At 31.2% G+C, this 25,244-nt stretch overlaps 2 protein-coding genes across 3 annotated transcripts; one reads left to right on the forward strand and one right to left on the reverse strand.

The window, feature by feature from the left end:
* The first annotated feature begins 8,281 nt into the window (after nucleotides 1-8,281).
* LOC8271799 (calcium-transporting ATPase 4, plasma membrane-type) lies at nucleotides 8,282-18,327 on the forward strand. The gene is made up of 7 exons (XM_048370260.1): nucleotides 8,282-8,608; nucleotides 12,412-12,466; nucleotides 12,581-14,541; nucleotides 14,631-14,789; nucleotides 15,718-15,889; nucleotides 15,987-16,285; nucleotides 17,656-18,327. Exons 1-7 carry the CDS (start codon nucleotides 8,432-8,434, stop codon nucleotides 17,956-17,958), a joined length of 3,126 nt encoding a protein of 1,041 aa, XP_048226217.1. The 5' UTR covers nucleotides 8,282-8,431; the 3' UTR covers nucleotides 17,959-18,327.
* Nucleotides 18,328-18,634: 307 nt separating this feature from the next.
* On the reverse strand, nucleotides 18,635-23,919 carry LOC8271798 (UDP-URONIC ACID TRANSPORTER 1). Of its 2 annotated transcripts, none has more exons than XM_025159617.2 (4): nucleotides 22,896-23,919; nucleotides 21,590-21,693; nucleotides 19,695-19,923; nucleotides 18,635-19,004 (listed from the first exon to the last, which is right to left on the reverse strand). In XM_025159617.2, the coding sequence occupies exons 1-4, from the start codon at nucleotides 23,397-23,399 to the stop codon at nucleotides 18,918-18,920; spliced, it is 924 nt and encodes a 307-aa protein (XP_025015385.1). In that variant the 5' UTR covers nucleotides 23,400-23,919; the 3' UTR covers nucleotides 18,635-18,917. The 2 variants fall into 2 exon arrangements, with proteins under 2 accessions (XP_025015385.1, XP_002532128.2); XM_002532082.4 differs by having other exon boundaries at nucleotides 18,635-19,060; nucleotides 22,896-23,910.
* Between the last annotated feature and the right edge of the window lie 1,325 nt (nucleotides 23,920-25,244).

The raw sequence follows: 25,244 nt of genomic DNA on the forward strand, positions 1-25,244 counted from the left end.
GAATACAACAAGCTTTTGGAAGATTTGAAGGCTAAAAGTTTTACACTTTAAGAGGAGTTTATTGTTGGCCTTTTAATTGAGAAGCTATCAAATTCATGGAAGAATTGCAAATAACAGTTGAACCACAAGGACAAACAACTGTCACTTATAGATTTGATCACCTACATCATTAATTGAAGACACCAATCAAAGGGAACTCAAAGTTGCTAAAGCAAATGAGATGGCTTTGAAAGCAAATCTAATGCAAGGGCAAATCCACAATAAAAGGTATGACAATAAACCTCCTCACTTTGACTACTAAAGTTACTAACTCCACTATCTTTAAGAAAAAAGGAAGCTGCTTTGTTTGTGGAAAGCTAGGTCATCATGCACCTCAGTGCATGAAAAGAGTGAGAAACGACAATCCTCCTAATCCAAAGGAGAATTTGGTCAAAGGAGATGACATAATTGTTGTGGTCATTTCTCAGGCTAATCTTGTGATAAATGTGAAAGAATATGTGCTAGAATCTAGTGCTACTAGGCATACTTATGCAAACAAATATGCTTTTACCTCTTACAATTAAGTGGCAGATGGAGAAGAACATGTATATCTTGGTGATTCTCGAACTACAAAGGTTCTTGGTAAAGGAAAAGTTCTTCTTAAACTCATATTTGGCAAGATTTTGGCTCTCAATGAATTGCTCTATATACCTAATATCAGTGCAAACTTAATTTCTTTGGCATTATTGGAAAATATTAGAGTTATGGTGTCATTTGAATCTAATAAGATTCTGATGACAAAGAATAATGTGTTTGGTAATGGTAATTGTAATCAAGAACTTTTTATACTTCATTTCCAAAGTTATGAATGAAAATACATCTTCTTCTGCTTACTTGATTGATTTAATGGATTTATAGCATGCTAGATTATGACATGTTAGTGCTAGTTATATACATAAAATGTAATCTATGGGCTTAATTTTTTGTATTTATAATATATGCATGAATAAATGTAAAATATGTTGTGAAGCTAAGTTAACTAAGAAAACATGTTTTTTTATCCATAGAAAATCTGAATTGCTTAGTTTAATTCATACTAATTTAAATTAGAGGTGGTAAGAACTATTATGTAACCTTGATTTTTCTAGATATACTAAAGTATTTTTACTTAGAAATAAAGATGAAGCTTTTGACGTATTTCTTTTTATATAAAGCTGAAGTTGAAAATCAATTAAATAAAAAGATTAAAAGGGTTAGATTATATATAGGTAGTGAATATATTTTGTTTAATGACTTTTGTGAAAAAGAAGGAATAACTCATGAAATTACTCATCCTTATTCACCTGAATCAAATGGATTAGTTGAAAGAAAAATAGAACTTTAAAAGAAATGATGAATGCTATGCTTGTTAGTTCTTCTGCACCAGATAATTTATGGGTTGAAGCTATTTTATCTGCATGTCATTTACAAAATAGGATTCCATATAAGAAAACCGGTAAGACACCATATGAGCTATAGAATGGCTACATTCCCTAACCTTAAATATTTAAAAGTGCGGGGGGATCTTGCTAAGATGATGTTGCTTGACCTTAAGAAAAGAAAAATTGGTTCTAAAACATATGATTGCATGTTTATTGGTTATGCTAATCACGGTGCTGCATGTAGATTTCTTGTTTTGAAAAGTGTTGTGCTCGATGCGAATACCATTGTTGAGACAAAAAATACTGAGTTTTTTGAACATGTATTTGCTTTAAAATCTGAAATTGTTTCTCATACACCTGCTAAAAATATTTTTGAAAACTCTTTTGTGGAGTTAAGAATGAGTAAAAGATAAAGGAAAGAAATTTCTTTTGGAAATGATTTTTATATTTGTTGAAAATCATCATTTGATATTTTTTGGTGCTATTTCTTCTTCTGACTCTATATTTAAGAAAGATGCCATTAAAACTAAAATTAATTCTATTTCACAAAATAAAATTTAGATTTTAGTTGATTTACCACATGGTGCTAAACATATTGGCTGCAAATGGATTTTTAAAAGAAAATATAACCCTGACGGATTTATTGAAAAGTATAAGGCAAGATTGGTTGTAAAAAGTTTTATTTAAAAATAAAATATTGATTATTTTGACGTTTAGGCCCCTTTGACTAGAATTTCTTCTATCTGAGTTTTGATTGCTCTAGCTTCAATTCATAAGCTTTTTATTCATTAACTGGATGTTAAAACTGTTTTTGTAAATGGTGGTTTAGAAGAAGTAATTTATATGGTACAACCTGAAGGTTGTGTTGTTTCTAGATAAGAAAACAAAGTTTGCAAATTGCTAAAAATCATTATATGGTTTAAAGCAGGTTTCTAAGCAATGGCATGAGAAGTTTGATCAAATTTTGTTATGTGATAGTTTCTCTTCTATTGAAGTAGATAAATGTGTTTATATAAAACTTGTTGATAATGATTGTGTGATTATTTGTTTATATGTGGATAACATGCTCTTATTTGGTACTAGCCTTGGTATAGTACATAAAACTAAAGAGTTTCTTACTTCTAAACTTGATATGAAAAACATAGTTGAAGCAAGTATTATTTTAGGTGTTAAATCATAAGGAAGGATAATAACATAATATTATCTCAAAAATATTATGTTGAGAAACTTCTTAAGAAGTTTGGACATTTTGATGTCATACTAGTGAGTACCCCTTATGGTGCTAACACTAAATTAAAGAAAAATAAAGGTGATCTTGTTGTCCAATCTGAGTATACATAGATTATTAGAAATTTGTTGCATTAGTGAGTACCCCTTATGGTGCTAACACTCAATTAAAGAAAAATAAAGGTGATCTTGTTGTCCAATCTGAGTATGCATAGCTTATTAGGAATTTGTTGCATTTAATGAATTTTTCTTGACCTGACATAGCTTATGTTGTGTGTAGATTGAGCAAATATACAAACAATCCCAATTGTGATAATTAGGTTACATTAATTAGACCAAAAAAGTATTTGAGAGGTACCATGAACAATGATATTCTTTATAGTGGATTTCCCGTTGTATTAGAATGGTATATTGATGCTAATTGGATCTCAGATTCAGATGAGATAAAATCCACTAATAGTTATATATTCATTCTAAGTGGGGGTGCAATTACTTGGAAGTCAGCTAAACAGACTATTATTGCAAAATCTCAGAGTTTGTTGCTTTTGAATTAGCTGGCAATGAGGTTAAGTGGTTGAAAAAGCTCTTAGCAAATATTCCATTGGATTTAAAACCAACACCTTCTATGTCTATGCATTGCGATTGCCAAGCAACAATTGTTGTAGCGAAGAATAAAGCCTTCAATAATAAGAACAGACACATTCTTTGAGACATGATGTGATTAAACACCTATTGAAAGATGGAATTATTTTCATTGATTATGTAAAGTCATATGTGAATTTAGCCGATTCTTTGATTAAACCTTTGGAAAGAAAGTTAATTAACGAAACATTAAGGGGAATGAGACTTAAGCTAACATGAGATATTAATATTGATAGGAACCCAACCTTTGTGATTGGAGATCCTATGAATAAGGTTCATATAGGTAAAAATAAATCACTTGTTAATCTTGCTAGCATAATAATTCTCTTCGTATGGTGTGAGTAATGCTAGACTTAATAAGTGAGAGGATGAGCTAAAAGCTCTTAATATACCTCATATCTCTTAAGGGTGATATATTAATTATAGAATATACTTGATGAAATCACCTATATGAGTGTAAAACAGGGCTGCTTCTATGAGATTATGGTAAAATCGCTAAAGCACTCATGAATTACCAAGCATTCGCATGACCTATTTAGCACAAAACTGCATAGAACAACAGAAATTATGGGGGTGAAATGTCATTGATAAGGCACTAACCTATAATAAAGAGTCTTTGGTTCATAGAATTTAATTACTTCACCAATAACTTTGTATGTTATGTCTTATCATTCTATGTATATTTCATTCAAAAAGGTACGAAACTCGAAGCATCCACACTTGTGTTTAGCCAAAAAATTATTTATTTTATAAAATCTTTTTTAAAATATGTGAGAGATTATTGGATATATGTCTTATATTTCAAGAAGTCTTTTGTCCCACTTCTCTAAAGTGAAAGCTTCTACTTTTGTTTATAAAGAAATCATTATTTTTGGGTTTGTAAGGAGCTTTGTAGGGTGCTGGGCCAGCGCGCACAATAATTGGGCCAAAAGTCCAATTCAAGTGTAAATCCATGAAATTCCCTCTGTGCGAAATGGGCTTGGGCCTAATCCAACCCAACTTTTAATACTTGATTAATTATTTATTATTTTCCTTACCTCGAAATGTTTATATTTTCAAAAGGCTTTCAGTTATCTATTCTTAAACCATTACTCTATTTATTTTCTAATGTTTATTTATTGAAGAGAATATCTCCTACTATTTTTCTTGAATGTTGTAGTGTAACGTTCTAATCATAACCCTATAAATACCAATCTTTTATAAAGTTTTTTATACACTATGCTTTTTACTTCTTTTTCTTTCTCTGCGTTGGTGGATTAAAATTATTTCTGCTACTATTTGTTAAATCCTAGAAGATTATAAAGTAAATTCTTAAAGACAGTGCCATCCTTGCACGCCTCAAGCTCCGTCAACACTCGATTCTACCTAACATAGTATGGTAGTTGCAGTGGAGACAGTAATTGAGGAGTGCTTAAATTACAGACTTTTGATACTTTAAGGATATGTTTGCGTCTAAAATAATTTAAGAGCTAATTCGCTCCTCGCACCAAACGTTAGCGGCAAAAATGCATATTCTCCCTATAAAATATGAATATAAAATTAATTTATTTATAAAAAATATATAATTTACTAATAAAATATCTAATTAAATTATGCACGAAATGTTAAACTAGTTATATCTAAATTCATAAACAAATGGACAATAAAATATTCTGCAATCCTTTTAAAGGAAATTATGCAACCCTTTTTAAAATAAATTATGAAATCTGATATATTTGTAATTTTTATTTAGATAATAAAAATATAATTGAAAAGAAATTGAGTTAATGTTAATAAAGTCATATAAAATTCAATAAAGATTTAAATTAAATGCCAATCCAAATGAATAATTAACCCAATCCATATTAGTTTCATGAATTTGAATTCATCTTTGTTTAGATTAGTGTAATGGTTAATTTGAATATTATATATTGTCGTTGGACTGGATTGTATTTTTCAAAGTCCAACTAAACCTAATACATAAACAGCTTCAGTGAGAAGCCAGAAAAAGAAAAGCGCCGCTTACGTCGGCTCTTAAAGAAGCGTTAAAGTTCTTTTGAGAGGATTGAGAAAGAGGCTTTTCAATTATATATAGCTTGAGAAATACCTTACCATTTGTCATTATCACGTGATTTCTAATTATAAACAAAATATAACGTATTCTATAATTTAAATATAAATTAAAAATTACATAAAATACATGTCACGAATGATATCATATATCTATTATTATTTTTAGATAATTAAATTTTGTCAAAAATTCATTTAAAACTAAACTGTATCTAATATATATTTAAATTCTATTCTAATATATAATGACTTTGAAATTGAAATAATTATATTACATTAATTTTAATAAATAAATAATTTTATCAAAAACAGTAAAATTTACTAATTTTTTCACGTATGAACAATTATTAATTTGTATGTGTATATTAATAAAATTGGATTTATTAACTCTAAATATTTAGACCTGAGCTATTGTTGGTTACTTTTGTTTTTTAATCTCAAAACTAGTCTTGAATTGCATGAATTTGTCCCAAAATATATAAAAAATAGAAAAGAAAAAAGGAAAAAAAAAAGAGATGGTCAAATCTAAGAAATTTGACTTTTTATAGTTAAAAAGATTAATTATTTTTAACTTTTATAAATCTTTTAAGAAATGTCAGATTCTATTCCTGTCCAATTTTACTTTTCCTCTTCCTCTTTTCAGAATTGGTGGGAAGCATTAAAATCTTCTAATATCCAAATTATTGCCCCCACCATTGACAATTAAATGATTCCTAAAGTTGCCTATAAATTTATATATTTGTTGATTAATTAGAGTGGCTGCACAAGGTGTTTAATGGCCTTCCTGATTTATATAATTCAATTAAACAACTCCATATATATATATATATATATATATATATATTAAATTTTCTTTTTAAATTTCAACATTGCAAATTGGTCATTTTTATGGTAAGGAATGATATTTTCAAGAAATTTATAAGCTTATACAAATTGGAATTTGAAAATCAATTAAAAAAATTATAATATTAATTATCATTTCAGAAATTAATAGTAGTTCTCTTTTTTATATTAAAAAAACCAAAGAAGACTAAGTTATTTCATCTGTTTTTCTTTTTTTTTTTTTTTACTTTGTTACCAAAAAAGTATGACCAAAATATACTTTTTTTTGAAGATATAAAATAATCAAATAAAGAAACTTAGGAAGGAACAAATAAAAACCATTTAAGTATACAGATAATCAAATATGAACAATTCTATAATAATAAAATTGAACTTATAATCTCTAAGTTTTCTTTTGAGTTGAGCTATAGTTTGTTAATTTTTCATAAAATTATCAACTCAAAATGTATTTTCTATTTATATAGTAAATCAGTAATTTAATCACATAAATTTATAAAATATTAAATTATTAAACATGTTGTGATTAATTAACAATCAATATATTTTTATCTTTTTATTTTTCTTATCTTCATCCATTCTCAACACTTTTTTTTACAAATTTTATTTATTTCTTAAGAAATTAAATGAAGAGAAATAAAATTATTTGTCTCATTCATTCAAATAAAAATTAAATATCTTTTATTTTTTTATTTTCATGCATTCATTTTAAATAATAAAAATAAAATATATCTTTCACATCAAAATAATAAAATGAGAAAGAGGAAGGCATTGAGGGTTCTAAAAAATAATTTCCAGAGATTATAAATATGGCCTCGAAATATTTACTTTTTTTCCTGTTTTATTTAGAAGAAAAGAAAAGTGGAAGTGGAGGTCAGTTCTAAGAAATATTTTAATTAGAAAAATAAGAATTATTCTATACAATGCAAAATGACAGAAAATTCAGAATCCGGTCAAAGTGCAAATCTTTTATTTTGTCTTCCTTCTTTTCAAAACTGGGGGGCAAAGCATTTAAACGTTGTTAATGTCCAAATAGCCACCGCTATCACCTAATGGCCTCCTGTTAGCTCAAAAAAAAAAAAAAAAAATGATACCCTTAAAAAATTAGAAACTTTAGATTTCAGGTATAATTTTTATTTTAAAAATATATCAATAAATTTAAAATAGTAAAAGCTGTGTTAGATTTAATTTATTTTATTAGTATATTTTATTTATTAGTTTTGTATATATAATTTTTTTCATAATATTATTTTAAGTGTTAAATGAACTTTTTTACTAAATAGATAATCCATTTTTAATTTGGTTTATAACCTTATTTCTTTTGTAATGAATAACTACTTTTTATTGAAACACTCTTGTTAAATATCTTGTTACCTGTTTATTTATTACTGTTTTATAATTTTAGCTATTAATACTTAAATAAAAAGATATAAAAATTAAAAAAACATAACAAATAAGAATTATTATTTCAAGATAGAAAAATTAAAATTTAATTTTACAAGAAAAAATATATCGATGAATTAAAATTAATAAATTACTAATTATTTGACTAATAGTTATACTTTGAAATGGAAAAAAAATATTTAAGAAGTTAAATTATTAATTTTCTAATTTTTGATAATTTTATTAAATATAATTTTAGAATAAATATTATATTTATAATTTATTTTAGAAATATTTTGTGATAACATTTTTTAAATTTTATAGTAAACAAGAAAAATGACATGAAAAATGCACTATACATATATAAATTATTAAAATAATTTATTATAAATTTAATAATATAATTATTGAAAATTTTAAATATATATATTATTTCACTCATTTTATATTTAAATACAATAAATTTATATTTTTATAAAAAGAACTGATTTGTCTTTCCATGCTATTTTTATTATAAAATCTAAAAATTTTAGAAAATAAGTTAAAATATAGATATGTGTTTTAAAATAAAAAATAATTAAATAAAATAACTAAAAATTTAATTTTAAATTAATTATGAAGCTTAATTTAAAACTGATAAAGAAACAAGGAGCAGTAACTATTTAGTTACTTTTCATCCTCTACACTATAAATACAAAAATCTATAAACATGTATTATAGGTGTATTTCTCCTAAAACCATTTGGCATTTGCAACCATTCTCCGAAATGATATTTACGCCAACGTGTCAACCACTTATTGGAGACCTCATGTGTATAAGAGTAGGAGTATTGAGTCTTTGCCTTCCTCTCTGCCTCACTCGCTGTATATCATTTGGTTGAGTGATTAGAAATGGAGAGTCTGCTGAAAGAGTTTGAATTAGAGCAGAAGAATCCATCAGAAGACGCGTTGCTTCGATGGAGAAAAGCTGTCTCTAAATTAACGGTCAAGAACCCGCGGCGGCGCTTCCGTATGGTCGCTGATCTCGCTAAACGATCTGAAGCTCTAAAGAAAAAACGAAGCATCCAGGTTCTCTTTCTTTCTTTCTTTCTTTTTTAATTTTTTTAAACATTTCCTTTTCGATTATAGGTTTTTCATTTTCTTTTTTGTTTTTCTCATTTTCTTAAAGAATTTCCCATTTATTGTGGAGAGAGTAACACTTGACCATTTTTAAGCATGATGATTTTTCTCGGGAAACAAACATATGCTTTGCGAGATTTGCCAAATGTAGAAATAGAAACAGATAAAATCTTCAACCGCTAAGATAACGCTTTGTCCTTTATGATATTGGCAACGCTTTTTATCCTTTATGATAGTGGCGTTATAGTTGATGGGATTTTCTTGCGTGCAACCTCTTTTTGTCTGTCCTCCCCGTCAAGGAAAAGAAGAAACTAAAAAGTAAATCACCATTGCTTTTTTTTTTTTCTCTCCCTTTTTTTCCTTGAAAATGGTGTCATGTCAATGTCACGGTGGACTTTGTCATGGTTGCTGGCGTGGCAACTGGGAGATCTATTAATGTTTTCTTTTTCAAGATTTATTTGTTTATGAACTTATTTTGTATAATAAAATCAAATTACAATTGCGAGCATATTGATATATGAATCAATTATTAGATTAGTTCAAGAAAAGATCGTCCATAAAAAAATAAAATCTAAAATCTAAACATTAAACCAACAATATACGAACCAATTATTAGATTAGTTCAAGAAAAGATCGTCCATTGTTAAAAAGAAAAAATTATAAAATTGGAAACAATTTTACAATTTTCTTTTGTACGATTAACCGCACTTTACAACTTGTTTCTTTGAAATATATTGTAAAATAATAATACGAGTTGTTCTGCTTATAAAAATAAGAATTTGTAAAATTGGAGTTGTTCTGCTTTCAAAAATAAGAATTTGTAAAATTGAAAAAAAAAAAAAAAGAACATTAAACCAACAGATATGAACACTAATATTAGTAGATTCTTTGTTTTGGTCTCTGGTGGACCACACTACTCCAAGACTTCCTTTGTCCTTGGGAAATACTTTTGTGGTTGTTTGTTTGTGCTTGGATATAGATTGTGACCTTTGTAAATAAATAAAATACTTTATTTTTGGACTTATAGCTTCGAATAATGGCAAGCTAGGAAAGTTCATGGAAATTTCCTTTCCCTGTACTTATGCCCAAAATTCCAAATGAAATAATTCGTGTAATTGTCCGGGTCTTTGATTATAGTAAGGCTTTTAATTCAATGTGGCAAGCATTGGGCTCTTTAAATGGAATCAATGTTATGCTTATCCTCATGTGGTGTTTGCCCCACTATAGATTTCTTTATTTTCCCATCTCAAAAGGCATCTGGTCCCCTTTTATTTATATACCCATAATTTTTCTATTGTCCTTAGCCTTTTCTAACCGTTTGTGCTCGTTACTTTTGTTTTTTAATCTCAAAACTAGTCTTGAATTGCATGAATTTGTCCCAAAATATATAAAATGAGAAAAGAGAAAAGAAAAAAAAGAAAAAAAGAGGTGGTCAAATCTAAGAAATCTGACTTTTTATAGTTAAAAAGATTAATTATTTTTAACTTTTATAAATCTTTTAAGAAATGTCAGATTCTATTCCGCAGATCTTACTTTTCCTCTTCCTCTTTTCAGAATTGGTGGGAAGCATTAAAATTTTTTAATATCCAAATTATTGCCCCCACCATTGACAATTAAATGATTCGTAAAGTTGCCCATAAATTTATATATTTGTTAATTAATTGCCTTTCTGATTTATATAATTAAATTAAATAACTCCATATATAGATTATAAATATTTTTTTAATTTTAAATGATTTACCTAAATAATCATTATTTTAGCATGAGAAAGAAAACTATTTCTTGTGATAATTAAATAAAACCATTTTTTTTTATAAAATTCAAGTTTAAGTAGATTCTTAATATGTGTCTGATGTTAAATTAAACTTGTTAGATATGGAGTTATTAAAACGACATAAAATTTATATTATATGATAGAATGACTGATATAATATTGTCATTAATATAACTTTGTTTTATGATTAACTATGATATATGAAAATATTAAGAGATTTCTCAAACTATTTAAAAAATTATTATTACTCTAAGATCTTGTTAACATTATTTATTCAAAATAAAAGATAAGATTTAATTACTTATAACGAATTAATAACAACATTCGTACAACATTGTAATTCCACTTTATATTTGATTGTAATTCCACTTTATATTTGATTTTAGGGATACGGATTTTGAGTTGGATTTTAAATGTTTTTAGTAGGTAATTTCATTTAAGAAAGTTAAACCTATATGCTCAACTTTGAGAAAGCTAAGCAATTATATTAGGATCGTGACTTTTTCAACATTGCAAATTGGTTATTTTTATGGTAAGATACTCCTAAAAAGTTAGAAACTTTAGATTCCAGGTACAATTTTTTATTTTAAAATTTAAAAGTATTTTGTGATTTTAGTTTAAAAATATATCAATAAATTTAAAATAGTAAAAGCTGTATTAGCTTTGATTTATTTTATTAGTAAATTTTACTTATTAGTTTTGTATAAATAAATCTTTTTTGATAACATTATTTTAAGTTTTTAAATGATTTTTTTTGCTAAATAGATAGTCCATTTTTAATTTGGTTTATAACCTTATTTCTTTTGTAATGAATAATATTAGTCCTTACTACTTTTTATTGAAACACTCTTGTTAGATATCTTGTAAATAAAAATAATTTACAATATTTTTACTAGACTCACCTGTTCATTTATTACTGTTTTATAATTTTAGCTATTAATACTTGAATAAAAAGATATAAAAATTAGAAAAATATAACAAAAAAAATTATTATTTCAAAATAAAAAAACTAAAATTTAATTTTGGAAGACAAAATATGTCAATGAATTAAAGATATTTTAGATTACTAATTATTTGACTGATAGTTAAGAAAACACACTTTGAAATGGAAGAAAAAATATTATTTAAATGTTAAATTATTAATTTTTTAATTTTTAACAATTTTATTAAATAAAATTTTGGCATAAATATTCATATTTATAATTTATTTTTAAAAATACTTTATGATAATATTTTTTCAAATCTTATAGTAAGAAAGATGACGTGGAAAGTCCATTATACTTATACAAATTAGTAAAATAATTTATTATAAACTTAATAATATAGTCATTAAAAATCTCAAATATATATATTATTTCACACATCTTATATTTAAACACAGCAAATTTATATTTTTATAAAAAGAACTGATTTTAAGTAGTTAGCATACATGGTAACCAAGTAATTGTGATTTTAAGTTACTCAGGTTACATTTTTTTTTGTCCTTTTTGGTAACTGTGTTTACCAAAATATGATCATGAAAATGGACACAGTATCATGGCAATTAATAGAACAGCGAAGATTTATAAAGTCAAATATAAATGAAACATAAAAGAAAAAAGAAAATTTTGTTAATGACAAAAAAGGAACCATCCGTAGAAAACAGAAAGGAAATTTCATTTTTAACATTTACAATGAAACAGCAAACATTGTGTTATTTTTGTTATTCCCCAGGAACTGTAGACATTTCAAACTTTAGTTAATCATGATAGCAGGAATCGCACTTCTACTGTGAAGAACACTAGTTGTTCATTTTCAAGACAAACATGCACCTCCCATCTTAAATGTCACATGTTGCATAATCATTTACTACTGCTTGGATCGCATTACATTTCACTATCTTAATCATGTTGATGAGACTTGTGCAGTTGCCTAGCATTATAGCACTTAGCAAATGCTATAATTGCATCTAACTTCTCTCCTTTTCCTTTCCAAACAGGAAAAGATACGAGTTGCTTTATATGTCAAAAAAGCAGCATTGCAGTTTATTGATGGTATGATCCTCCAATTTTGTCTTTTTTTTAGTAGAAATGTGTCCTTATATCTTTTTTAGTAGACTTGTGTCCTTGTATCTTTTCTATTCATTTGCTTTCTTTTGTATCATGCAGCTGCTGCCACAGCTGATGCAGCTGGTTATTTGCCAGCTGAATACAAGGTTTCAGAGGAAGTCAGGAGTGCAGGTTTTGGAATTGGACCAGATGAACTTGCATCTGTTGTTCGTGAACACGATTTTAAGGGTTTGAAATTGAATGGTGGAGTTGCAGGGATTGCACGAAGAGTTTCTGTCTCACTGAAGGATGGCATTAATGGAAGCAGTATACCTAGCAGGCAAAATATTTATGGTTGCAACCGTTATACAGAGAAGCCTCCTAGAAGTTTTTGGATGTTTGTTTGGGAAGCGCTGCAAGACTTAACTTTAATTATCCTTACGGTTTGCGCTGTGGTTTCTATAGGTGTTGGAATTGCTACAGAAGGATGGCCCAAGGGCATGTATGATGGGTTAGGAATCATACTCAGTATATTATTGGTAGTCATGGTTACTGCCATTAGTGATTACCAGCAGTCCTTGCAATTTAGGGACTTGGATAGGGAAAAGAAAAAGATTTCTGTGCAGGTAATAAGGGATGGGAGAACACAAGAAATCTCCATTTATGACTTGGTTATTGGAGATGTTGTTCAATTATCTACTGGCGACATAGTTCCAGCTGATGGAATTTACATATCAGGATATAGCTTAGTGATTGATGAGTCAAGCTTGTCAGGAGAGAGTGACCCTGTGAATATAAATGATCAAAAACCTTTTCTTCTTTCAGGGACCAGAGTGCAAGATGGGTCAGGAAAGATGCTAGTGACAGCAGTTGGTATGAAGACTGAATGGGGAAAGTTGATGGAGACTCTGAATGAGGGTGGAGAAGATGAAACCCCACTACAGGTTAAGCTGAATGGTGTCGCTACAATTATTGGAAAAATTGGTTTGGCTTTTGCTGTGCTCACATTTTTGGTGTTGACCGGCAGGTTCCTGGTGGAGAAAGGGCTTCATCATGAATTCACACATTGGTCTTCAGAGGATGCATTTGCACTTCTGAACTACTTTGCAATTGCAGTAACCATTATTGTCGTTGCTGTTCCTGAAGGATTACCATTAGCAGTGACTTTGAGTCTTGCCTTTGCAATGAAGAAACTAATGCATGACAAGGCATTAGTTAGGCATCTCTCTGCATGTGAGACCATGGGTTCTGCTAGCTGTATTTGCACAGATAAAACAGGAACCTTAACCACTAACCACATGGTAGTAGATAAGATCTGGATATGCGGAAAAGCTAAAGATATTAATAATACAGCTGAAGAAAATTTGGGATCAGAAATTTCTGAAGGAGTCTTGAGCTTCCTTTTGCAGGTTCTATTTCAAAATACAGGTTGTGAAATTAGTAAGGATGAAGATGGAAAGAGAAAAATATTGGGGACACCAACAGAAAAAGCACTCTTAGAATTTGGCTTGCTTTTGGGTGGTGATTTTGAGGCACAACGCAAAGAGCTTAAGATACTGAAGGTTGAGCCTTTCAGTTCTGATAGAAAGAAGATGTCTGTGCTTGTGGATCTTCCTGAAGGGGGGTCTCGAGCTTCTTGCAAAGGTGCTTCAGAAATAGTATTAAAAATGTGTGACAAGATTGTCGATGACAGTGGAAATTCTATTCCTCTTTCTGAAGAACAGGTGAAGAATGTATTAGACATCATAAATGGCTTTGCTTCTGAAGCTCTGAGAACACTGTGCTTGGCCTTTAAGGATCTAGATGACAGTACTACAGAAAGCAGCATTCCTGATTTTGGCTACACATTATTAGCCATCATTGGCATCAAGGATCCAGTTCGCCGTGGAGTGAAGGAAGCAGTTAAAACTTGTTTAGACGCTGGAATTACTGTTCGTATGGTAACTGGTGATAACATATATACTGCTAAAGCCATAGCCAAAGAATGTGGCATACTTACAGAGGATGGCTTGGCCATTGAAGCACCAGAATTTCGTAGTAAGACTCCTGCAGAGATGAGGGAAATTATACCCAGAATTCAGGTTTTTGAACAACTTCATTACAAGATTCGTTAGTTAACATTTTGCACTCTTAGATGCATAAATAACTAAATTTCTTATCATGGAAACAGGTGATGGCTCGATCTTTACCTTTGGACAAACACACGTTGGTGACCAATTTGAGGAATATGTTCGGTCAGGTCGTAGCAGTAACTGGTGATGGGACCAATGATGCTCCTGCTTTGCACGAGGCGAATATTGGACTTGCTATGGGCATAGCAGGAACAGAGGTCTGATTTTCTGCTTATTCTAATTCATACTGGTGATCTTTTTCATCTTCTAGTCTCCTATTGTTTATTTTGGTTGGTGCCTTGTTGAAACTTATCTATTTACATCCCTGTAATATGTTCATTCTGCAAACATATTTTTTTTTAAATTTGTTTTCTGTTTTATTATTTTCTGCAAGTTGATTACATCTTCAGTTTCAAATATCTTAATGTCTTGACGTGAAATACATGCACAATTAAGTTTTATCCCTTATTATGTCTTGTCTAATTCAATTAATGTTCAAATCCTAGATTTTATATCTAACAAAATGAAGTATCAAGTAGGTTTTAGTCTTATTTCTGTGCTGTTCTATGCTGTTGGTCCGTTTATGCTTTTCTTTTCTGCTAGAAGGGTCTATGCAATTTGAGGAGTTGCTCTAATGATTTCTGTTCCAACATCTTCTGAACTTTTTTCTTTTCAGAATGCTTATAGCTTATTGTCTAGTTCTCATATTAGGCATGACTTTATTTAACTTACAAGTGAGCACCTGCTTGTGGGGAGGATCTATGTTGTATAAATCAAACTAAAATAAATATGCAGATATCAAACTACAATTGTATTGATTAAAGAAGACATTGTATATAAAAAGGCTTTCCTTTCTCATGGTACTGTACATTTCCTCCTGCGCATCTTCTTTTCTGTTTTCATCGTGCCATATCCTCTTGTTGATTTGATTGTCGTTACTTAAACCTTTTGAATTGAAGAATGGGATCTGTGTAACTTTGTTGATCCGATTAAGGTGGTATTTCCTATGGCCCTTAGCTATGTTAAAACCACAAAGACATTTTTTTTTCCTACCTGATTTGCCCTTCATTTAGGTGAAGTAGTGATGCAAATTTCACCCTAAAGCTTTACATTTGACCTTGCCCTTTTCATCAATGCTATATGCAGGTTGCAAGAGAAAATGCTGATGTCATCATAATGGATGACAATTTTACAACCATTGTGAACGTTGCTAAATGGGGGCGTGCTGTCTATATAAACATTCAAAAGTTTGTGCAGTTCCAGCTAACAGTAAATGTTGTAGCTCTTGTCATCAATTTTGTTTCTGCATGCATCTCAGGTGTGCTAAGTTTGTGAAGTTTTTGTCCATGTAAATCACATGGTTACACTGGATATTGCAGTAGTAACTCTCAACTTTTTCCTTCACATACTTTCAGGCTCTGCTCCGTTAACAGCTGTGCAGTTGCTTTGGGTTAACATGATAATGGACACTCTTGGTGCCTTAGCACTGGCTACAGAACCTCCTAATGACGAATTGATGAAAAGGCCTCCTGTAGGCAGGCGTGAAAGTTTCATTACAAAGGCCATGTGGAGGAATATATTTGGTCAGAGTATTTATCAACTGGCCGTCCTTGCAGTTCTCAATTTTGATGGGAAGCACCTACTGGGTCTTAGTGGTTCAGATGCTACTAACATTGTCAATACTTTGATATTCAACTCTTTTGTGTTTTGCCAGGTATGGATTCGTTGCGTCTCTAATTTTCATTGCACTTTTGACCACATTACATTCATATATATTATTTCAAAGCTATCTATTCAAGTACTCAATGACCGACATACCATATTAAGAATTGATATTTAGCGGAAGAAGCACTTCTAATTGTTCAACTATATGCATTTCTTTTGGAGGAAATTATGAATACTTGGCCATTGGCATCTAGACTTGGAGTATGGATTTATGTGAACCGATAATTTATATATAACATTAGATGTAGAAGAAAAGTTGTAAAGTATTTCAACCAACTCGAGTCTACACATAGAGATGTATCTTTTTGTGACATTTGACCTTTAAGGCACTTGAGATCATAAAGACTTCATGAAGTTTTTCTTGGAAGTGAAGTGGACTATGCATTAATGATGTAGAACATACTTAGACTAAGCTGTTCTACATGTAAATTTTGTGAAAAATAGAGAAGTAAAGGCTGAAATATGCTGTTTATGACAGAATTTGAGATCTGATACTTTAATGAGCAAAGAAAAGATAGATAAACTTCTAAGAATCACATCCAGAAGCTCGAGTTTGACATCCAAGAAAATGTTTTTTCACACAATTCAAAATAGCAACATTGCTGTAATTTTTATTAAACTGAAATCTGAAAAACTCAAGTACTACGAGCTTAGGTATATATAACTAAACTAATCCTAACACTATTTGGATTAGGAATCCTAAACTAGAAAAATTACAAACTAATACTAACTAGGAAATATTAAACCAACTGAAACTCCTAAATCAGACTTAAATTAAAATTAGACTCGTTTGAAAGCCGGAAATTGCAGAAATACCCTTTGGGTATTGAAATTGTAAATACTAGACTAAAATTTTTAAATCTCTTGATTCTTTGAATTTTGTTTTTTCTGATGTTTTCCTTGTTCGCATAAATTAGGGACATTGGACATTGCTATGATATGCCATGTGGGAATGTAGGGTATTATTCTTCATTTATTTCTAATCTGCTTATATGCATGGTAGGAAACAGGAAATGGAGCCCAAACAACTTCCATGGAACTCGACCTGCATTTTATTGCTACCCTAGCTTCAATTTATTTCTACTATTCCAGTAAAAGGCCTGGGATTTTCACGTCTTCAGGTGTTATTAAGGATGAAGTTGTTATACTTATCTTCTTATTGAGGAGCTTCATTGTTCTTATTCCTAAGGTGGCATGTTAGTACAAATGAAATTGTAGTGTTCACGTCTTTACCCAAAATGCCATGTATTTTGATTGTGATGCTCAAATACTACGTCATGATAGAGCTGCCTGATATGTAATTTTGAATTGTTGTTATATTGATCAATATTTTTGTTTTTGTTCTTTTTCTTGTTCCAGATCTTCAATGAAATAAACAGCCGTCAAATTGAGAAGATAAATGTATTCCGTGGCATATTTGACAGCTGGGTATTCTTGGCTGTTATGGTTTCAACTGTGACATTTCAAGTAATCATAGTCGAGTTCTTGGGAACTTTTGCGAGCACTGTGCCACTAAGCTGGGAATTTTGGCTTCTCAGCATCTTAATCGGAGCAGTAAGCATGCCTGTTGCGGTTGTCTTAAAGTGCATCCCTGTGGATAAAGGCACCCCTAAGCATCACGACGGTTATGATGCTCTGCCTACTGGTCAAGACTTGGCTTGAAAAGCACCAAAAGTAAGGTTATGAGTTGAAACAATTATTGCAATTCTAGAGGAAACACGGGTACGTTTGACTCTTCCCAAAGCCTACAATGCGTTGCGCTGCTCTGTGCACTATGACACCATTAACCCTTTTTCTCGAGAAAAGAAAAGGCCCAGAGAAGTAGCAGGATGAGATGATTAGTTCTTAGGCCTTCACTTCTGCTAACCACCGTTTGTACAAATATCACTGGCCTTTTTAGCTTGATAAACTTCCTAGGTCGTTTTTTTTTTCTCCTTAAATAATGGTCAGTACATTTACAGGAAAGCTTTTTTCATTTTCCTAATCTACGAAAGATGAACATCAGTGGAAACTGCATTATTCTTTGGTCCATTCTGATGCCCATGTGATGCAGAATTATATACCATTCATTGTGGCAGTAAGTGTATGCTTGAAAGGCTTTTGAACTAACACTGGCTAAACATCTCAAAGGAATATTGCAAGACATGTGGATGGCTGTCAGATACTAGAAGGGAAAAAAAAAATCAGTGCTTTATCATAGAGATCGGGTGTTTAACGCACAACCTAAAATGTGCAAATCAAGAAAGATGCACAAAAAATAGTGCAGATAATTAAATTAATAAAAGTTCCTGAGCTCAATAACAATAGCCACTCAACAGAAAAACTGGTAAAGTTAAGATTTGCGATATGAGAATTCTCCAACTGTATATTATTCTCACCTTTAGCTTGTACCTGAAAGTTCTTGTCTTGTACCATTTGGGGAAAAGGGAATGAGGATTGGAAAAACATGTCAGAAAATAAGAATTGAATTGAATAATAGATACAACACAATAATTCAATTCTCTCTCTCTCTTTCCCCAAAGTCAATTAAGATGATTTGGCCAACATAACTTCACTAACCTCTATGTAGGAATCAAAAAAATGGAAAGAAAAATGCAGTCAGTCCCAAAAAGAACATTCATCTAAACCTTCTCTTCGCTTCTCCATAAGCAACTACACCAAGTATGGTCATTGTGTAACCCGCAATGCCTATAAACGTTACTGGATTCCTGAAAATGAAAATTGAGATAACAACAGCTACAGCACCTTTTGCATTTCCTAATACCTGATAACAACATTTCACAGAGAGAGAGAGGAATCAAGGCTCCAGAGGATGTATAACTAAGCAAGTAAGCAATTCCGGTACTTTTGAGGTCTGACTCTATCAAGTTCTGATAACAAAGCCCACTTTCCCAAGCACACACAATGAATGTCATTCTCCAAAATTATATCCACATGGTTGTCATTGTTAATACCAGGTTATACTAGATCCCACAGTTGTATGAGGTAGTTTACAATGACAACGCACACACACAATAGCAATTAATCTCAGGCAGTTTAGTTTCTGTCAGGTTGTACATCATACCAAACTACCAATAAAATGAGCCTTTTTGGATCGCTTCTACTTTTTGAAACAAACATCACCACAGATTTGACAACTTGTAATAATTTCGGTTGAAGATGACATGTAAGGTCATTGGTGAAATTGATGGTGGTAAACTCAGGATGAGGGTTGTAGAAATAGCACTTGAAAAACTGGAGAATAATGCAGTCACAGACAATACATTATTGCAATTACTGAAAACATTTCATAAGAATTTATTCTCCACATTTTTCATTTCTTCAAACCAAGTCTTATACCCTGCAATTCTCTCAAATAGAAAAGGCAAAAATAGTGAAGAAGGATAACAATGCCAAACCTGGAGTGTCAATGCGCTTGTATGCTTAGTAACCAGGAAGTTTGACAAGTTAGCCGAGTAGGCCATTGTTGAATTAACAAGCAGCAGTAACCACATAAACTTATGTTCTCTTCCAAGAGACAAAGTGACTTCCAGTACATTGGGTTCCATTATAAGTGCCGCAGGCAACAACACCAAAACTGCTATTGGTGACATATACAACATCAAGTTCATCGAGTTCAACTTTTCCCTGCAATCCAAATGAATTGAAGATATGAGGTGGCTAATCTGTTGTGGATCCAAGATTCATGTCATGCTGTTTAAGTGACAAGATATAGGAGAAGGAAAAAAGTTGAAGCAGCAACCATCACAACCTAAGAAAACAATATCTCTTCATTTGTCTCTGTGTCTTGTTAATCATTCCAGAAGCCAAATTGTTTTTTTATTTTTGTCTTTTGAAATTGTTATGTTAATATTAAAATAAAAAACATAGTCCATTCTTGTTATTTCCATAGACTTCATGTACCAAAATTCAGGAGAACAAGTGCAATCCTGTTTCTTCCAATTATCAGAACCCATATTTGTGCATGAATTGGTGATATTAGGGTCTGGCATAAAAGTGGCGAACTAAAAGAAATGTATAAAGAGCTATGTGCAACACCATGATCATGTGATACTATATGTTATAGAAGCCTTCTTCTTGATGTACGGCAAGCAAAATATAGAGACCATGTGAACTAAGCCTATATCATGGCATGGCTATCATATCATAGCAGGAGTCCTTTCCGTGACCTTTTTCTCTACATATAATAGTGGCTTTTCAATTAGACTTCATAATAAACATGAAAAATGAAAATAAACATTTTGGTATAAATTAATGAAAAGAAAAGCCTATAAGAGAAAATTAAACTGAAATGAAATTAATAGAATACATTAAAGAAATCTTCACTAATAAATGACTCCAGTTGGAATGTTAATGTGTCCGCACATTGTGTTATAGTGGGATCAGATACAAAAAATCCCTAATCGGCATTCAGTATTCCAAGAATGTATATAAAATTTCATAACGCCCTCAACCTTAAATGCATTTAGATGTTTTCAGGTCATAAACAGATTAATTGTTTGAACTTTTAAGTAGATATTTAAAATGGCTTTCACATTCCATGCTTGACAAACAAGCACGCTTATAAAATTAGATTTTTTTAAATCTAAAACGGATAACTTATTAATGTATATTTTCACGTCAATGCATCCTCATCATAACATATGACAACCTTTTGAGGAACTATTATATCTACATGCACGAAAGTTACATTGATCCTCACTTTAAACTTGGATACCCATGTCACATAGGATCACTACTGAGACATGAATATGACACTCTGGCAGTACAAGAATAGCACCTATAGGAAAAAAGAGTTAAAGAAAGAGTCCAAGACCCAGATATATGCGCATTTTCTGTGATGTGCCCAAGTCCAAGCAACACAGCATACTATCGTACTGAATTTCCTAGACTCCCATGCATGAGTTAGTACTGAATGTTAACAAAAGCCCACACTCTGACACCAAAATGACATTTATAACTTTTAAGAATGAATAAATAGTTAAACCAGAGTTATAATAGAAATTTAATTTGACAAGAATTCACCTATTTTGCATATTTTTCTAATTATAGGATTGTTTGCTGTTTTTTCTTTTGACTTAATTTTCTCCCTTTATGAGCTTATCCATTTTCAAAAATAAGCATCAGTTTAATTGTTACCCCAAATAACAATACAAAACTATACATTTCAGATGAATGTACGTTTTCTTTCATCAATATGAGTATGTATGTATTTATTTTTATCAATTTCACTCATATAAAGGAAAACAAACAAAGTTAATATGATTATCAACTTGAAGCAAAATGCATTTACCCTTCAGAAGAAAGCAGGATACCCTGAAGAACAGACTTAAAGGCCCTTGCAGCAGTTGCACTTATGCACATGATGAATCCAAATAAGTGAAAACTTGGTTCACCCTGCCACCAGCAATGAATAAAAGTCTTATCTACAGTAGGATTAGGATGTAGCATGATTTTTTAGAAGCTAGTAAATTTTGCATGCAAACAAATTTGTAAATTGAAACAAAATAAAACGTAAAAAGCTGAAAACTACCTAGATAATAGTAGCTAACAAATACAAACATCCCGAAGAGACAGCCTGAAGAGTTAAAAATGAGTGTCTTGGACGTGGAGTTTTCTCACATATTAATACATTACATTACAGCTACTTCATAACATATGCACAGTAAATGCCATCCTTCAAGAAATATAGGGGTTTGCCAACCTTATTGACCAGGTTGCATGTCACCAAAGAGGCTAGCCAGAGATATGCACAACTGTAGCTTCTGAATCTAGCATTTTTGAGAAAGAAAGGGTGGAATCCTAACCTAGTTATGAAACACATGCATCTTCCTTCTAATTTGAAGCATCACTCATCCAATCTGCTTCTCAATTAATATTTTGCTGATGTTGGTTTGATTGTATTATAAGTTCTTTCCCTCCATCAACGATTTAAATTAAACACTGCAACTTATGCATTCAACAAACTGGGATTGCATACAATTCATTATTCTGCTAAACCCCATTAATTACCCTAAATAACCAAAGACATTTTATTAATATGAAACCTGCAAATAAACCAGACATACACTAAGTGTATATGTGCTTACTACATTTTCCATAGTCCATTTTTAACTTCGCTGCTCTTTCACAACGATACCGGTAATTATGCACTCCAATTCTACAGGAAAGAATCATACAGTGGAAGAGTTTGTCAAGGAATTTTATGATTCAACAATAAATGACTTGTTTCTAGGCTTCTTTATGGAAAAACCACTAGTAGGTCTATCCATTTAGAATTTGGGCTAGAAATTGGGAGAAAATGAGGATTATCTTCCTCCAGTTATTTTCATGAATAGAGATCAGAATATACAAGAAAAAAGCAACGGCAGTCATTAATTGCCACACACAAACACATAAAAACAAGATCTCAGATCCACATTGTTATCATGAATTTGGCATTGCATTTTACAAGTATGAATCTTAAAACTCAAACAGCAATTAAAAATCCAGATCATACTCCAAAAAGAGACCCATAATTATAATCAATAGAAAAACTAAAGGTAACCCAAATATATTTATTAAAAAGAGGAGAGAGAAAGAGAATCAAAGAAACATACCCCACTAGCAATTATAACACCAGTAACAACAGGCACCAGAGCAGCATAAGTAATCCAGGCTTCTCTCTTGAAGGTCATTAAATAAGCAAAAACAGCAGTAAAGAAAGGTGTAGTAGCACCGACAGCTTGATTAAAAGAAACAGGCAAATACCTAAGAGAAATATTACCACCAACCACAGACCCACAAAACACAACACTTAAAGTTGCAATCTTGAACAACTGATTCTTAGATTTAACAGCCTGAAGAGGTACAATCTTGAAGAAAACAATAGAGAGATAACTTAGAATAGCACAAGCAGACATATGACACATTGTAAGAAAGATTGGAAATTTGAAGCCATAATTAGAAAGTAAATACTTGTTTAATAACAAAACACCAATGTTTGATGAGTACCAAAGAATTATAAGACAAGATATGAAAAGGGCTTGTTTTTTTGAAGATGAAGATGACGACATTGTGTTTGGATTTGTGATTATGGGTTGCTGTTGTGGTGGTGATCTCATGATCTGAGCTCCTTCATCAATGGCAATTTTTTGGTTTTTTGGGTTATTGGGTTATATATCATGTGGCACCGAGGGAGAGAAAGAGAGTGAGTGAGTGTGTATTTACAATTTGGGTGCTACTATGAGAAAGGAATGTTTTCTTTTAATAAACACTGATTTTTGTTTGTTTTTCCTTTTTTTAAGTGCGATGTTGCTTTTATGATGTTTAAGTCCTATTTTCCTTTTTCTAAAGAATTCATTAGGTCCTTATTTGTTACATGTACATTATAACACGTTCAGAATTAGAGAAGGCAGAGAGATACTCACTCTTTTTTTCTTTTTCCTTTTTTTTTTTCTAGCCCTTATTCCCCCTGCCTTTTTTACGGTTGTTGTTTGTGATTCTTCGTCTCTCTCGACAGACTTCCCAGTGCTATTGATAAGCGTGTTATTTTCTCATTTAATGCGATCTAGGAATTCAGCTATGGCAAAACTCAAAAACATTATGTCATTTTTATATAGAGTCTAATTAAGTTTATTTATTTGCAGTTGTGTTTGTTCTTTGAGGAAGGGTTTATAGGTATTTTGTAGGTTTTAATGTGAAATTAAAGGCACAAAAGAAGTGAGAGTTAAAGCTGAACTCATGGATGGTGCAATATTTGGGAAGTAGAGTTCTGTCACAATCATGACACTTGTAGCGCCCGCAACGGATTAAATACATCTTATTATATTTTTAACTTTTAAATATAATGGGTAAAGAGTAAAAATAATAGGTAAAGGAAGAAATTCTAACCGAAGAACACCCTAAAATTACTCAAGAACTGAGAAATTTGCTTTACTTGGACACTCTAATGGCCACGTAACAGATGTTGAATCCTTAAAACAATTGAAGAAAAAACCACACCAACTTGCTTTGTTCTATTGACCATGTTGACATCACTAGCATAGTCCACTTCAACTAGAATTTGCTTTATTCCATATTGCCAAGCAAGATTTAATGGCGTAATATATTTGTAGCCTCTTGTGCTTATCTAAAATAATCAGATAGTCTCTTTTATTTTAAGTTTGACCTATTAGGCGTCTAAACTTATCAGTTGTCTAACTCATAAACACCAAATAGCTTACATGGCAAAGTGGGTTATATTAATATATTATGCGCGACTGAGGTCCTCTTTTATGGTCTAATGTGAGAGGCTGGCTAGAGAAGCTGTTCGAAGAGGGCGGGAAGTGGACGTCGGAGCAAAGATAAGATGCCTAGACAAGGAGCGGCTTCTGGCAGGTTTCTAAGATGACATCACTCTAAGGTACAAGGATACATGAATCAATAGAATTGCAAATTGAAATGGGACGGAGAATATTTGATAACATATATATAAAGAGTTGGAACTAATCACATGAGACGCCTTTTGGTTGTTTGGCTATGGAGTTGTAGAAACTCTAAAGTTAAACGTGCTTGGTTGAGAGAAATTCTAGAATGGGGACCTCCTGGGAAGTTCTCGAACCCGTCAAACGGACAAAACTGTGAGGCCAGTAGGGGCCAAAGCAGACAATATCTCATGTGATCTGGTTCCGAGTTGTTACAAAATGGTATCAGAGCAGGACCCCTCTAGTAGATGTATGGTTCGAGGACGAATCAGACAAAAGCTGGTGAGCATGTCACAGCCTGGTCTAGAGAAGCGGTTCGATGAGGGCGGGAAGTGGACGCCGGGGCAAAGATAAGATGCCTAGACAAGGAGCGGCTTCTGGCAGGCTTCTAGGATGGCAGTAGGGCTGAGCATGGATCTCGGTGATTCCCGCCCGAACCGAATAACCGTACCGAAAAATACCAGAACCGAAATAACTAAAACTTTTAATAACTGAATTGAACTG

Source organism: Ricinus communis, chromosome 10, assembly GCF_019578655.1.
Source record: "Ricinus communis isolate WT05 ecotype wild-type chromosome 10, ASM1957865v1, whole genome shotgun sequence".
NCBI classification, from domain to species: Eukaryota; Viridiplantae; Streptophyta; class Magnoliopsida; order Malpighiales; family Euphorbiaceae; genus Ricinus; species Ricinus communis.